The sequence below is a fragment of the Sesamum indicum genome, linkage group LG5, assembly GCF_000512975.1.
Source record: "Sesamum indicum cultivar Zhongzhi No. 13 linkage group LG5, S_indicum_v1.0, whole genome shotgun sequence".
Lineage (NCBI taxonomy): Eukaryota > Viridiplantae > Streptophyta > Magnoliopsida > Lamiales > Pedaliaceae > Sesamum > Sesamum indicum.
The window spans coordinates 17733960-17748007 of NC_026149.1; the positions used below are offsets into that span (position 1 = coordinate 17733960).

The window sequence follows — 14048 nt, forward strand, 5'->3', positions numbered from 1 at the left end:
TCTGTCGATGGATGCTTGGCCTTGAAAATGCGATGTACGTACTGTGTCAAAGATGCTAAGCACAATGAGGCGCTGGCGGCCAAACTTGCAATTGACCTTTGCTGCCAATATCAGTGGAGTTTTGCGGTGCTAGAAACTACCTCAATATCATTCAAAAACTCCACGAGCCAGTTGATGATTTCTCCATGATTGAGCCATTAAGCTATAACATCAAAGAACTGCGTCAAAGACTCGACTTATCTCCTCTCGTTTTGTTAAGGGGTCCGCCAATTTGGCTGCCCACATACTTGCACATGTAGCTTATACTAATATTAAGGGTTTGTGACCCTCCTCCATCATTGTTAGACATTTTTTTAGGTTGAAGCTCTGCAGAATTGAATAAACTGATTTTTCTAAAACTAAAAAGAAGTATGAAATTGTTAAATTTTCATTTTTTTTCTACAAATTAATTAATTCATTGTAAAAGTAAAATGGTGAATGAATTATGTAAAAAGGCATAAATAACTTTCTTTTTAGATATAAAAGAGCTTTTCTTTTTATAATTAATATAGATTAGTATAGATATCAACTAACACAAGGACCCTTTTGCTAGTTTTTTTAATCTAGTGTGTCTTTCAGCGAATTAAACATAATATATGGGGTTTTATGCAATTATAACCCCAATTTTTATCTCCTTTCACTTTTATAGTCAACTTGTACAAAGGGGAAGTAAAAGTTTCAAGACGAGCCCAGTTCATAATCCTCACAACTCATAATCCAATTATTTGGAAAAAGGAAGGAAAAAAATGAGACAAAGGAAAAACCCTGTAATCATATCGCCTACCATTGATGACAGCAACAAGAAATTCACCTCCAGAAACCCTCAGAAGAATACTTCTTCCTCAGCTCCACACAAAGTCTTTTCGATTTGTTTGGTTACACGAATAATCAATTCATTGCTGGTGCAGACATACTTCAACCCGGACGAACACTGGCAAGCTCTTGAAGTAGCACATCGCATTGCTTTTGGGTAAGCGAGAATGTGAATCGACTATTTTTCAGAATTTTGTTTGGTGGGTCTTTGGTTTTTTGATTCTTTTTGTGATTAAAATTGGAATAAAAAAATGCTAGGTATGGACATTTGACGTGGGAATGGAAGAAGGGTATAAGGAGTTACTTGCATCCAATTCTATTTGCCGCTCTTTACAAAGCTCTCGCCTTTCTCCGTCTTGATTCCCCTTGGTTCATGGTACTTGCTTTTCTTGTCTTATTTTGACAATGCCAATAAAATTTCAGGTGTCTTTGTTTCTTGATGACATTGTGCAGAATTTGAATCTGATGCAAATTGTTCTGCAATGCTGAACCATGTGTCTGAAATTATCAAATCATACTAGTATTGAACCTTAGGTTGAGCCTCGTGAAGCATTGTTAAGCTTTTTTCGATTAATTCTATGTGATTTTACAGTTTGTTTTGTTTGTATAGCAATTTTCCCACTTATGATGTGTGCCGAAAATTGCCGCCTTGCACAGGTAAGGGCTCCTCGGTTGGTGCAGTCCATATTTGCTGCTGTTGGTGATCTGTACCTCTACAAATTTTCTCAGGCCTTATTTGGTGACAATGTTGCTACTTGGGCTGTATCCTTGCACTGCTATATGCCCCTTTGTTTTGATTGCTCTCTTCCCCTCTTTGTTTTAGTTTACTGTCTTCTGATTTTCCTATATATAGCTTTGGTTCCAACCTCTATCTCTGTTTTGGTGAATTTAATTGAAATATTCGCTGTACTTAACCTTTTGAAAGCTTCTTGCACAGCTCACAAACTGGTTCATGTTTTTCTGCATCCCTCGCACTTTATCTAATAGTTTAGAGACAGTTCTCACACTCGTGAGTTTATACTACTGGCCCTGCTTGCGAACATCTTCTGGGGCAGTTCCATGTGGTTCAAGAAAGTGTGCCTTGGTCTTAGCGGCGATAGCATGTGCTATTCGGCCGACAAGTGCTATCACTTGGATTTATGTTGGTTTTCTCGAGTTGCTTATGACACGTGATAAGCTAAAGTTTGTCCTTCTTGAGGTGATACCAATTGGGTCAGTATGTGATTTCCTTTGTATCCTCTGCTTCTTTTCCCTTATTAAGTTTTCATTTATCTTGGCTTTAAGTTAATTCATCTATAACAAAAGCTTTTATTCTCTTTTAACAAGTGGCTTCTTAGATGCCTTGCTCTAACATCAGTTCACTTATTTCATGATCCCACATTAGTCTTCAGATTATCATCCGAGTTCTTCTATAATTAAAGCCAAAGATTGAAAACTTTAAAGATATATGTGACCATTATTAATTAGAAGTTACATACAGTGATCTGTTGACTATGCAGCTATTATTATCTCAGTAAGTTACATAATATATTGACTTTGACTTTGAATATCTTGAAATGACATGAAAGTATGTTATTTGGTATAATTTAGAACCAAATATGAATAAATTTATTGCTTTCATGTTTTCTTTCCAGAATGAAGGGTTAGAGCCTAGACTTCTCTTTGACATCCAACTTTAGCAGTTAACAGATTTTTCGTTCCTTTACTATTGTCTCCTTGAAGGACCAGAGGAAGATGCTGAAATTTGTGTTACACCAACTTACAGATCATGTGGAATTAATGTTATTTGTCCTGTATTTTAGCTTTCACTTATCTGTATAGATCAATATTTATAGGCCTGCTTATGTGATACTTCTTGATTAAAAGATATTATGAAGTCAAATATACTTATTTTGCACTCTTATGTATATATCAGGGGCCTCGTGCTTGGACTCACTTTTTTATTGGATCGTCAGTTATATGGATCATGGGTTATAGTTGCGATTAACTTTCTAAAGTTCAATTTCTTCTCTTCTGGTGGAGATTATTATGGAACTCATGCATGGCACTGGTATATCACACAAGGATTTACTGTCATGCTCTTTACATATCTACCATTCTCAGTTGCTGGTGTTATCCTGTCTAAAGAGTGGAAACTTCCTGGACTAATTGTATGGGTTTTGGGAACTTATAGCCTTCTTGGCCACAAAGAGTTCAGGTACTTCGTCAAATTTAGAGATTATTCCACAAACACCTTGAGATTTGAGCGTATTAGAGCAGAACTCCTTGATTTTTAAATAGTTGCACTAGCACCCCTACGCTCATATTTCACATTGTGGATTCCCCACTGACTATTCGGTCTTCAGGGGGATTTGAAATGCCAAAAATGGCTGCGGGGTGCAGCACTGCAGCCTAATTTTTAAGAACTGAGGGGTTTCATTATAATATGCCTTAAATTTCAAGCGATGCCTAGTTATCTCTTAAATTAGCAAAATGAAAGCACCATTAGTAATTTAATGGTTAATTCTTCTCATTATCTTCAGAATCCAAATATCAGGTTTGTTCTTCCTGTGCTTCCAATAGCATTGATGTTTTCCGGATATTCATTAGCCAACCTAGGGAAATGTGAACTGTCAAAGAGGAAAGTGAAAGAAAGCTCAAGCTCTCATAAAAACCGCTCCCTGAAGCTGCAATTAGCTGTCTTCTTCCTGCTTGTCACTAATTTCCCAATGGCGATATATATGAGTATGATTCATCAGGTATATAGCTGCTGCAGTTCATTGTCCCATTTTGCATGAATCCTTTAAATTGCTTGATTTAATCACTACAAGATACGAAGATAAATTTTATCTAAAGCTAAAAACAGAAAAAAAGCTATACAGATGTTCAATAATCTGAAATTGGAAGTCAGAAGACAGGATATTAAATGTTTAATATTTGATTATGGTTACGTCCAAATTTTAAGCTTTATGACTGAATTTGAGCCTCTTGGATTAATGATTATTATTGTATCATTTGTTTCTTAGTGACGGTCTTCTGCATATTTGCTTTCTGTACCATAAATATGTGCACCCACGGATGTGTATTCATGCAATATATTTGTTTCAATTGTTTCTGTTGAAATGTATCAACACAAGCTACCAGCAAGGTGGCAGTTGTATGTATATTGCCTTCTTTGTCGTTTTCACTTGGTGCTTTACTTCACAGAGAGGAACGGAGGATGTCATGCACTATCTCTCCAACGAGGCTCGTGAGAATAAAGTGAAGAGTATCCTCTTCTTGACGCCTTGCCATGCCACACCCTACTACTCAACTCTGCATCACAACATCCCCATGCGTTTCTTGGACTGTACACCCAGGTTATGTCAAGCATCTTAAACACATTACTATATTTCATGTGATCATTACATGGTTGCCCTTTGAGTTTGAGCATTTACAGAAAGTACACCGACACCCCCTGCTGTCATATTTTTACGGGTAAATTACATTCTGTCATCAGGATATGCTAGTTTATACACTTTGCCATTTAACCGTTTTTTTCTTTTTGGTGTCAACTTACCATGGCATTTGTACTTTGCCATATGTCCATTTTGTAGTTGATTTTTTTTGTTGGAAAAACATCATCAGTGACCATGTGATTTTTAAGGGCAATGTAATGATATTTTTAAGGCATGTTCATTAAAAATCGATCAATAAATAGTCATGTATAGCAAACTGAAATTCTGCATAGTGTTATAAAAAAAAAAAGGTTAGACAGAGTAAAACTAGACATATTTCGGATGACAAATTGTAATTTACCCTATTTTTACATCACAGACTCCATCTCATTCAGTTTTCAGATGACAATCTGTAATGTTTCTAAAACATGACCGTTGGATGTATAGTGTAGTCTTTTAACATTGAGGGACTCTTTTCGTTATATGCTTACAATTCAGGGTCTTATCAGTTACACTGATCCTCTACATTATTGTAGGATTTGCACAATATTTGACTCTTAACACTCTATTTAAATTTGTATGAACAGCGAAGACAAAGGAATCATCGACGAATCTGACCAATTTCTAAACGACCCTCTTGGTTTTGCAATGAAGTTGGCAAGGAATTGGACTCAACCTAGCCACATTGTGCTATTTGATTCACAAGAAAAGCCATTAAAGGAGTTCCTAGTCTCACACCATTACTACGAGGTCCTCGTCTGATCAGTTCTATTCTCTCATTGTTTTGATTCTTGCAAACGATGATTCTTTTGCCTAAACGTTGTAGTAGATTTGTATGTCTGTGCTCTGACAAGCTCAAGTTGTAACTCACAGGTAAGAAGATTCTTTCATGCTCACTTCAAAGTGGATCGGGAGCTGCAAGCGTCTGTCGTTGTGTATGCTCTTCAAGGCCAGTGACTTCCATTGCCCGAACGATGAGTGTCTAGTTGTTACGCCATTTGATTGCCTATATATGTTTCCTCAATTGACTTTTATAATTGTGGAAAAAACGACAGAAAGCATCACTCCTCTTCCCACAATGTACTGTCTTTCTTTCTTTCTTTCCATGATGAATGATTACTTCATTTTTATTCGAAAAGATATTACGGACCATAGGTCGAAAATTAAATTAAATTACTCGACACTCGATTGAAAGCATTCGATAAAAGCTCGTTTTAATTTGATTTGTCGAATTTAACAAACCAAGCTTGAATAAAATCTTTCATTTGATAAGCTCTCAAATTCCACTCGAGTTCGGTTCATATTTGATTAAAGTAAAGCTTGTTTGAGTTCGATTAGAGCAATAATTAAAATGTATTCAAATACAATTTTTCAAGTTCCATATCAATTGAAATAAATTTAAACAATAATGTGTTCAACTTGACTTCAATCATTTACATCTCTACGGGACCAATACAACATCGAACAATCAAAATAATGATACAACATAAGAAATATTTGCAAGAATTTTTTCTTTTTCTTTTCTTTTTGTTTATAGCGGACGCATAATTAATTGAAAAAATAATTTTGATTAGTTTCAGACAAACAGTTATGAACACTAATGTATCAAATTCTTGTACAAAGACAAGAAACACTTATTCAAGTGCATAAATTCGCATAAATAAAAGCGCAATTAAAGCAAGAAAGTAAAGTGTAAATTAAATAAACACATATTTGGTACATAGTGCCCGTGGACGGTATATCAAATTCATATCGTTGTGTGTGGATTGATGTAATTGAATTCTAGAGTTTTAAATTTATAATAGTAAATTCAACAAATTTGTTTGGATAAATTCATGTTGTAAAGAATTTTAAATTCTTAACTATTCATTTTAATTATATTTTGTGATACTGTGATTAATTTCAAATTAATTACATATAGAATCATTTGAAATTTTTATTTTAATTCTCCTCTTAAATTCAAATCTTTTGGTATGAACACAACCTCAGTGAAATTCATAAAACAAAACAAAAAAAAAAAAAAAACAATACAAAAAGAAAGAGGAGGAGAGAGAAGATGAAAGGTTTTGTCATCATTGTAAAGGATAATTATACTCTTCTCTCCGAGGTTTGGTATAATTATACATAAATTTTCTATAATTTGTGAAATTACATCTAGCACCCTAAAGTTTACTTTCGTCTAATAAATAAGTCTCTCTATTAGTCAAAATTCACTAAATTTGTTGATATTAACACAAAATAAATAAAAATTGATATTTTCCCTTGATTGATTGATATTGACTTATTACATGTCAAATATTTTTTTCGGACTAAACTACCCTTATATGTGTTAACATGTGAAGACGTATGAGAGTAATTTGATCATAAAAAGATTTATTTGACCTATAATAAGTAAGTAATAAGTCAATTAGGGGTTAATATAGTTTTTTTTTTTAATTTTTTTGTTAATATCAGTAAATTTGATAATTTTTTACTAATGAAGGAACCTGTTTATTAGACGAAAGCAAACCATAGGGGTGCTAGATGTAATTTTCCAAACCACAAAAAATTTATATATAATTTGGGATGGCAGCCCAAAAAAGGGGGGGGGGGGGGGGGAGCCAGCTCGAGCTCGAGCTCCTATCGAGCTCGAGCTCGAGCTTGGTTTTTGTTGTTAACCAGCTCGCGAGCTGGCTCGCGAGCTGGTGAATATATATGAGCTCGAGCTCGAGCTCGAGCTCGAGCTTGGTTTTTGTTGTTAACCAGCTCGCGAGCTGGCTCGCGAGCTGGTGAATATAATATATATTTTTTTTATTTTTTTTGAATTTTTTATATATTTAGTTTTATATTTTATATTTGATCAATTTTATAATATAAATTGACCATATATTATAATTATTAATTAATTTATAAAATATTGATTAAATCAGATGTCTTACCGGGAATGTGAGTTTATTACAGAATTGAATGTAATTTCGGAGAGGGTGTCACACTCTTGATCATTGTATTGAAAGGAAAATTTTGAAGATCACAGTATTAGAACTGGTGACCAGAAAGCCAATTAGATTGGCAATTTTGGGAACCATTAAACAATCTTTATGAATGTGATATTATCTTGATGAATGTAGTAAGCATTCATCTATGCCACCATGTGTTTGTTGTGCTTACTATTTACGTTGAACGGTATTTTAATGTCACAACAAATGCCCACAGACCAATTGAATAACCCATGTAGTTGGACTGCGCATTGGATGGTAGCTATGAAACCAACTTTTGAGGGTTGGTCTGAAACGTTCCAAGTCGAAGACCTGGAGATTGGGCATTGAGAGTCCAACAGATACTTGCACTAAGTATTGCATTCATTGGATGAGTGTCGTGTTTCATCGGTTACAATGGGAGGTAACCTATACCATTCTCATCCAATGTGATCCTCAAGTTATTTTGCCTCACCTCTTCACGTGATCCCAATGACTCCAAGCGAATCACGCTACTCAGCGTTACGCCCGACCCATCAACCAAATGAATATCTCAACTACCGCCCACTACGACTTATGAGACAGGGAAATAGGACTATATTCCATTCGTTCACAACAATAATGTAGCTTTCTTCCATTCCAGACGTGCCACGACTCGTGAGACCACGAATGGGTGAAAGTAACATCCGCACCACATTGTTGTGGATGGAAGGCTTGGATTTAATCAAACCATTTGAATTTTAAGCCATTATGGGCCTAATATTTAATTTGGACCATCCAAGTGAGTTAAGTTTGTTGTAACCGAGACCCCATCATTACAAGATTTTGCATACATCAGTTTAATCATTGAGTATAAATAGATGGATTTCAAATACATCATACTCCAAATATTAAAACATACACTACATGCAAAAACAAGGCAAGCATGCCCCTGTTGGATGATCACAAGCCCAATCCTAAGCGACCCACTTAGCCCGCAGTGAGTCTATGGTCAATCTAGGGTGTGGCCTAACTATTACAAAATAGTAAGCCATTATCATTCTAATGGGTCTTCCTCTTTGTTCTTCTTTTGTCATGAGCTCCGTCCAACAGGTCTAGGTCTTCATCTCCATGGAAGCTTACATTTATTCAAAATAAATGAAACCTCACAATCCTAATTACACTTATTACAACTGAAATTGGAAACCCCAATTAAAAGTTCTCATAAATATTCGCCTAGTCTCCAGTGCTATGGACCGTTGCTAGACGGCCACCCATGGTGACGGGCTTTCTTGATCAAGGGTTGATCGAGAATTATTAATTAAACTAAATTTAATTAATGATAGTGTTTGACACTAGCCCAAGTCTAGTTGAAAGGTGAACCTAAAGAGTCACACATAAATTACCGAGAAGGGACGAGGAATTAATTGGGAACTAATTCCGTAAGTATTTTGATTACTTATATATAATAGGGATCCATTGGATAGACGAATCCAAGAATAAATTAATAGAATTAATTTATATTGAATTTGCCCTTATTGTTTAATAAATTAGACTTATTAATTAATAAAGGCTTATTGGGCTCATATATTTAATTGGATTAAATATATGATGGGCTTAATTAGGTGGATTTTAATTAAATTAGATTTAATTAAAATTATTTGGAGTCGAGCTCGAGCTCGAGTTCGACAAAAATGGTCGAGCTCGACTCGAGCTCGACTCGTTGACAGCCCTATATATAATTACACCAAACATTAGAGAAGAGAAGTGTAATTATCTCTCATTGTAAAGAAAGAGAACCATTTGAAAATCTCTATTACTTTAAAGGGCTTTATTTATGTATGGGATAATTTTATTTTGGCATCCTAATTACACCTCTATTTCACTTTTGGTATCCCAATTCTTGAAGTTATCAAACTTGATACTTAACTTTTCATTTTTTATCATTATTGCTATCCTATATTAATTTGATCGTAAAAATTAACGATCAACCCTATTTTGAAGGAAAAATAGACGGATTTTTATCAATGAAAGACCATATTTGGTAGCTATAAGTATCACCATTACTTTACAAAAAATATTGATATAAAAAATAGGAAAAAGTATTATTTTAGTCCGCTAAGTATGCGTAATTTTAATTTTAGTTTGATAACTATGTCCATTTTTGTTTAGGTCCAGTAACTTACGAAACTGCTCACTTTTCGTCATTTGACAGATTTTCGGACAATTTTAGCCCTATGCAATTTTTGAAAGACAGTTTTAGTCCATATGCTCTCGTAGGACTAAAATCGAACTAAAATTAAAATTAGGTATATTTCTTGACATCAAAATAAGTGTATTATCATTTTTTACTATATACATGCTAATTTTATATGGCATTTTGTTTTATCTTTTTAAATGCAAAAAATATAGTTTATTTAACAAAAAAAAAAGTTCAAAATCAAGTTTATTTTGGTTAAGAACTGTTTTTGATCCTTAATTATATTTCAAAAAATCAAAAGAAAATTAAAAAGATCCCTTTTTATTTTAATTATTTGTTTGTGTAAATTCTAAGTTTCCTTTGTTATCTTAAAAAAACATATAATTATAATCGGAGCTATTAAAATTCCAAACAAAAAAAAAAAATAAACGTAAAGAAAATTGTGTTTCAATGATAAAATTGAGGTCTTATATAAAAATATTGGATACTTACATTTACATCCTTGATCTATGATCTATTTATATAAATCACTCCTATCTTTTCGATAATTACATATATATACACTCACAAAAAATATTAACGTCATTCACACAATTCACCCGATACTCGAGTTTGCGAAAGATGAATACTGAATTCATCTCATTTCTCTTGTTTTGTTGCTAAATTTCCCTCAATTCAATTCTCTCAAGCCTCTCTTAGGTATTAATATCTATGACTACCAAATATAGCCTTTTATTGACAAAATTTTGCCTTTATTGTTTTCTCCAAAATGGGATTTATCCTTAATTTTCACGGTCAAACTAATAGACGGAAGCAATAATAATAAACAATGTAAACATCAGGTACCAAGTCTGATGAATTAAAAATTTAGGGTACCAAAAGTGAAATAAAAGTATAGTTAGGGTATCAAAAATAAAATTACCCCTTTATGTATTTTTAACCCTGAAACATCAAACCAAGATCAAGAGATCTCAGCTACACCTTACGAGTCAATTTACTTATTACTATGTGAGAGTAAAAATGTGTTTATAATAACTTCTACTTTTGTGCCGAGAATAATTAAGTTAAATAGAAAATTGTAAGTTAAACCGTAACAAAAGTTAGGAGTGTTTGAATACAATAGTCGAAGTTGGCGTGTTTGGACAAAGAAAACAACTTATATTTACAATTTTACGAATAAATTGCAGAAATTGGTACGGACCTTAGCTTCTGACTTAAATCAACTTAATTTAAACAGTTAAAAAAAATCACAGAAATTGTAAAATAAAATAATATTTTTACCTTATTTTTAGCAATAAATTGGTAAACGTTTATTTTAAGCCCTTACAAACACTCCCAAAGTAAATTGTGGTCCAGCTAAGTTCAAAAATTATACGTAAACTCGTGTCTTGCACCAATCATATCTTAGTCTCGTGGTTGAAGGTAAATCTGAGGTCCCATGAACAAGTTTGAGAGATGAGTTTGAGTCCCACTGGACGTGTGGGTATTTATTTGATTTTTACGTGTGTGTTTGTAATTTATTTATAATTATATCAATATATTAATTGAATTGAAATTTATTATTCTTAGTATATTGATGTATTAATTGAATTTACGGAATATTTTTTTTTTCTTTTCTAAAAAAAGGCTCTTTCCTTGTGAAGTTTGAACTAATTAATAGCCATAGAGTGGAATTACAAAGTACACAAAGTCCTCATGACTGCAGAGAACAACTCCAGCTGGGCCGTCGATTGAGCAGTGACATCTTCCAAGTTGAAGTCAACGGTATCGGTACGTCGTACAAATGTATGACAATGATCATGGTACTTAGAATGATTTTGGAAGGCATTTAATGGTAATAATCACTATGAATAAATAGGTTTATCGCGAGGAATACACTAATATTGGAACTTGCGACGGAATTTTATGATTGATTTGGAACGGATAAGTCCGGTTATCATATGATTATCATGAATCCTATCGCCAAATATTGATGAAATATTTGTAACGGACTCCAAGTCGGAAATCCCATTGCAAATCCGGCACGATTTTGATGGGGCGTACTTTCACCGTGAACGTTGTTGCCATTGTTAAAGTATTTTTGGTTGACGAAAGATTAATAAGAAAACAAAACATTGAAATTACATTGTCCGTCCAGAAATCCATATACGCACATTTGAAAAAGGAAAAATTGCAAATTTAGTATTGTAAGTAATGGATGCGGCAATTTTAGTTGTGAAATGAATTTATTTTGACTGTTTGTTCTGTAATTTTTAGAATTTCGCACGTTAAGAATAAAATAGTGATAATGAATTCTTACAAAACTGAAACCGTCACTCCGCACATATACTTACAGGATTAAAATTGTAATTAATTTTTCCTTTGAGAATTCATCTAATATGGAAATTAGTTAAATTCCATGACATGCACACTTACTATAAAACTAAGACAAAATTTCAAAGAATAATCATATACTTCGTGCAAACAAATTTTCATTAGCATGCATCTCCACAAAATTCACATTAATTTTCATTATGTCTAAAAGTGTCATCCAATTAAAACACGACTTTGATTAATTCTATAATAGTATATATATAATTACTAACACGATCGATTACTCTTTCATCTGTACATATAGAGTTACATAATGCTCTTCTTCATGATCTAATTATAAACCAGAAAAAAAAAAAAGACAAGAAAAGGAAAAGCTGAAATAAATAATTATATATTGAAAATTAATAATTACAAAATCGACCTTTGTGGAGGGTCCAAACGCTCAGCAGCAGCAGCAAGATGTCTCATTACATCAACCTGAACTCGGAGAGAAGCTATGTAGTCTAGGGTTTCCTTAATCAGACAAACCCCATCCATTTCTTGCCCACCAGGTACAAGACTTTTAAGCACTCGGGTTCTGTTCTTCACCACCTTCCTTGCAATGGAACGCGCTTTAACACTTGTACCTACACCCCTAGTTCTCCGACAACGACTCGCCACACGGCTTCTTCTCAGAATCTTGTTGCTGCATGTCATCATCAACCCTTTGCTGCTGCTGTACTTCTCTACCTTTCGGCCTGATATTTGTGCGACGACGATTTTGGCAGCGTGGTTGGCGTCGTCTGTGGAAACATCGGACATCAGGGCCCGGCTCCAGTGAGTCGAGGCGTTTCTGGTCGAAGCAATGGCCACATCTGCTGACAATTTGATGGCCTTTTTTCTTTCGAAAATCGTCATTTCCTTCTTGAAGCTGCTGTATATTTGCAGACCCTTTATCCATTTCTTCAGGAATTCTTGTTTCATCAATGCTGATGAATTCGGCATTCTGCATATGTAATTTCCCGAAAGGAAGATGAAATCAGTTAAAATAATAAAAAGGTTTCAATAAAATTAATCAATGAATTGTAATTCTTCAAAAAAAAAACAGGAAAAGAAATCAAATATTCATCTATTTCTTACATTCTAAGTAGCATGAAATCAAGAAAACTAACTGCACATACCTTTCTTTCATCGAACTGATGATCAAGAGCAGAAATCCGAGGTTGCAAGAATGTAATCTTGAGACAAAGAAATTGCAGAAAAACTGCAAAAATGAATTAATTACTTTCCAAACAGGAACCAAGAAACAGATGAGACATAGAGGAAGAGAGGAATGAGAAGGAGAAGAAAGTGAATAAAGCCCATTTATTTGCTGAAAGAAGGGGGTGTGGGGGGGGGGGGGGGGGGGGGGGGGTGTTTTTGGTGGGCCAATGGGAGAAAGACACAGCACATGCGGGCACATGCAACTCCATGGCCCGCATGTCAAAACCCTAAACAGAATATTTGAAATTTCTTTTGGGGGGGTTATGGTTATTACAGACAAAAGATTATTTAAGTAGTCGACTCCCTTTGATGCAATGTAAACCTAACATTTGTAGCTTATTGTGTGACAACACAACCTACAAGAAAACAAAAAATTCTCAACTTATCAAAACTGGGATAACTTCATCATCAATTAATGTTTTCTTGCAACTTTCCTTTGGGATAGGGTAGAGCTGGATCGAAAGCGCTCGTAACCACCAAAATGTAGTAAGACACATACAAATGATGTCAAGATTGTCGTGGAATATTATAATTTTAGTCCTATAAGTATAGATGGTGGCAATTTCAATCTTGCAATTTTTTTAAAAAAAAATAGTAATTTGAGAATAATTTTGATCGAAAATTCATAAATTGAACAGTTATCTCTACTAACATGTCACACACCCATGACTTGCACTTTTTTGACCAATTTATGAATTTCTGGTCAGAATTGTCCTTAAATTGCCAATTATTTTTAATTGTAGGACAAAATTATCAAAAGTGGTTTCAACATGACCAAAATTGCAACCCCTTATATTTACAGGACTAAAATTATATTATTTTTTTAAGATTGTTACTCGAATTAATTAAATTTGCTCATATTATATTAATTATAAGATATAAATCGATATTTTCGCTAAATTATATATATAGATATAATTTTCGCATGGTAAATGTGATAGACTTGCTAGGTTTCGCCAGCGCTAATTTTGATCCAACCTAAATATTTTCAGAAAAATAAGAGAGTACTTGCTTAGAGAAGAACCAAACTTATAATTCATAAACTATATAATTACTTCCAATGTGGTCCTCTTTTAAGAGACAAATTTGAGG

General features: G+C 33.8%; 2 protein-coding genes across 2 annotated transcripts; one reads left to right on the forward strand and one right to left on the reverse strand.

Moving 5' to 3' along the window:
* LOC105162874 (GPI mannosyltransferase 3) lies at positions 715-5420 on the forward strand. Its single transcript, XM_011081032.2, has 9 exons — positions 715-1009; positions 1111-1228; positions 1510-1614; positions 1778-2064; positions 2768-3049; positions 3389-3590; positions 4039-4190; positions 4856-5018; positions 5142-5420. Exons 1-9 carry the CDS (start codon positions 786-788, stop codon positions 5223-5225), a joined length of 1617 nt encoding a protein of 538 aa, XP_011079334.1. The 5' UTR covers positions 715-785; the 3' UTR covers positions 5226-5420.
* Positions 12090-13023, reverse strand: LOC105162875 (transcription factor bHLH150). Its single transcript, XM_011081035.2, has 2 exons — positions 12875-13023; positions 12090-12699 (listed from the first exon to the last, which is right to left on the reverse strand). The coding sequence occupies exons 1-2, from the start codon at positions 12883-12885 to the stop codon at positions 12123-12125; spliced, it is 588 nt and encodes a 195-aa protein (XP_011079337.1). The 5' UTR covers positions 12886-13023; the 3' UTR covers positions 12090-12122.

What these genes read in the sequence shown, in the direction of transcription:
- LOC105162874 (XM_011081032.2), top strand. Translation starts at nt 786, where the DNA reads ATGAGACAAAGGAAAAACCCTGTAATCATATCGCCTACCATTGATGAC. An exon ending in ACAATGTTGCTACTTGGGCT is followed by an intron (nt 1,615 to 1,777) that starts GTATCCTTGCAC and finishes ACCTTTTGAAAG; the next exon opens with CTTCTTGCACAGCTCACAAA. An exon ending in TTCTTGGACTGTACACCCAG is followed by an intron (nt 4,191 to 4,855) that starts GTTATGTCAAGC and finishes TTGTATGAACAG; the next exon opens with CGAAGACAAAGGAATCATCG.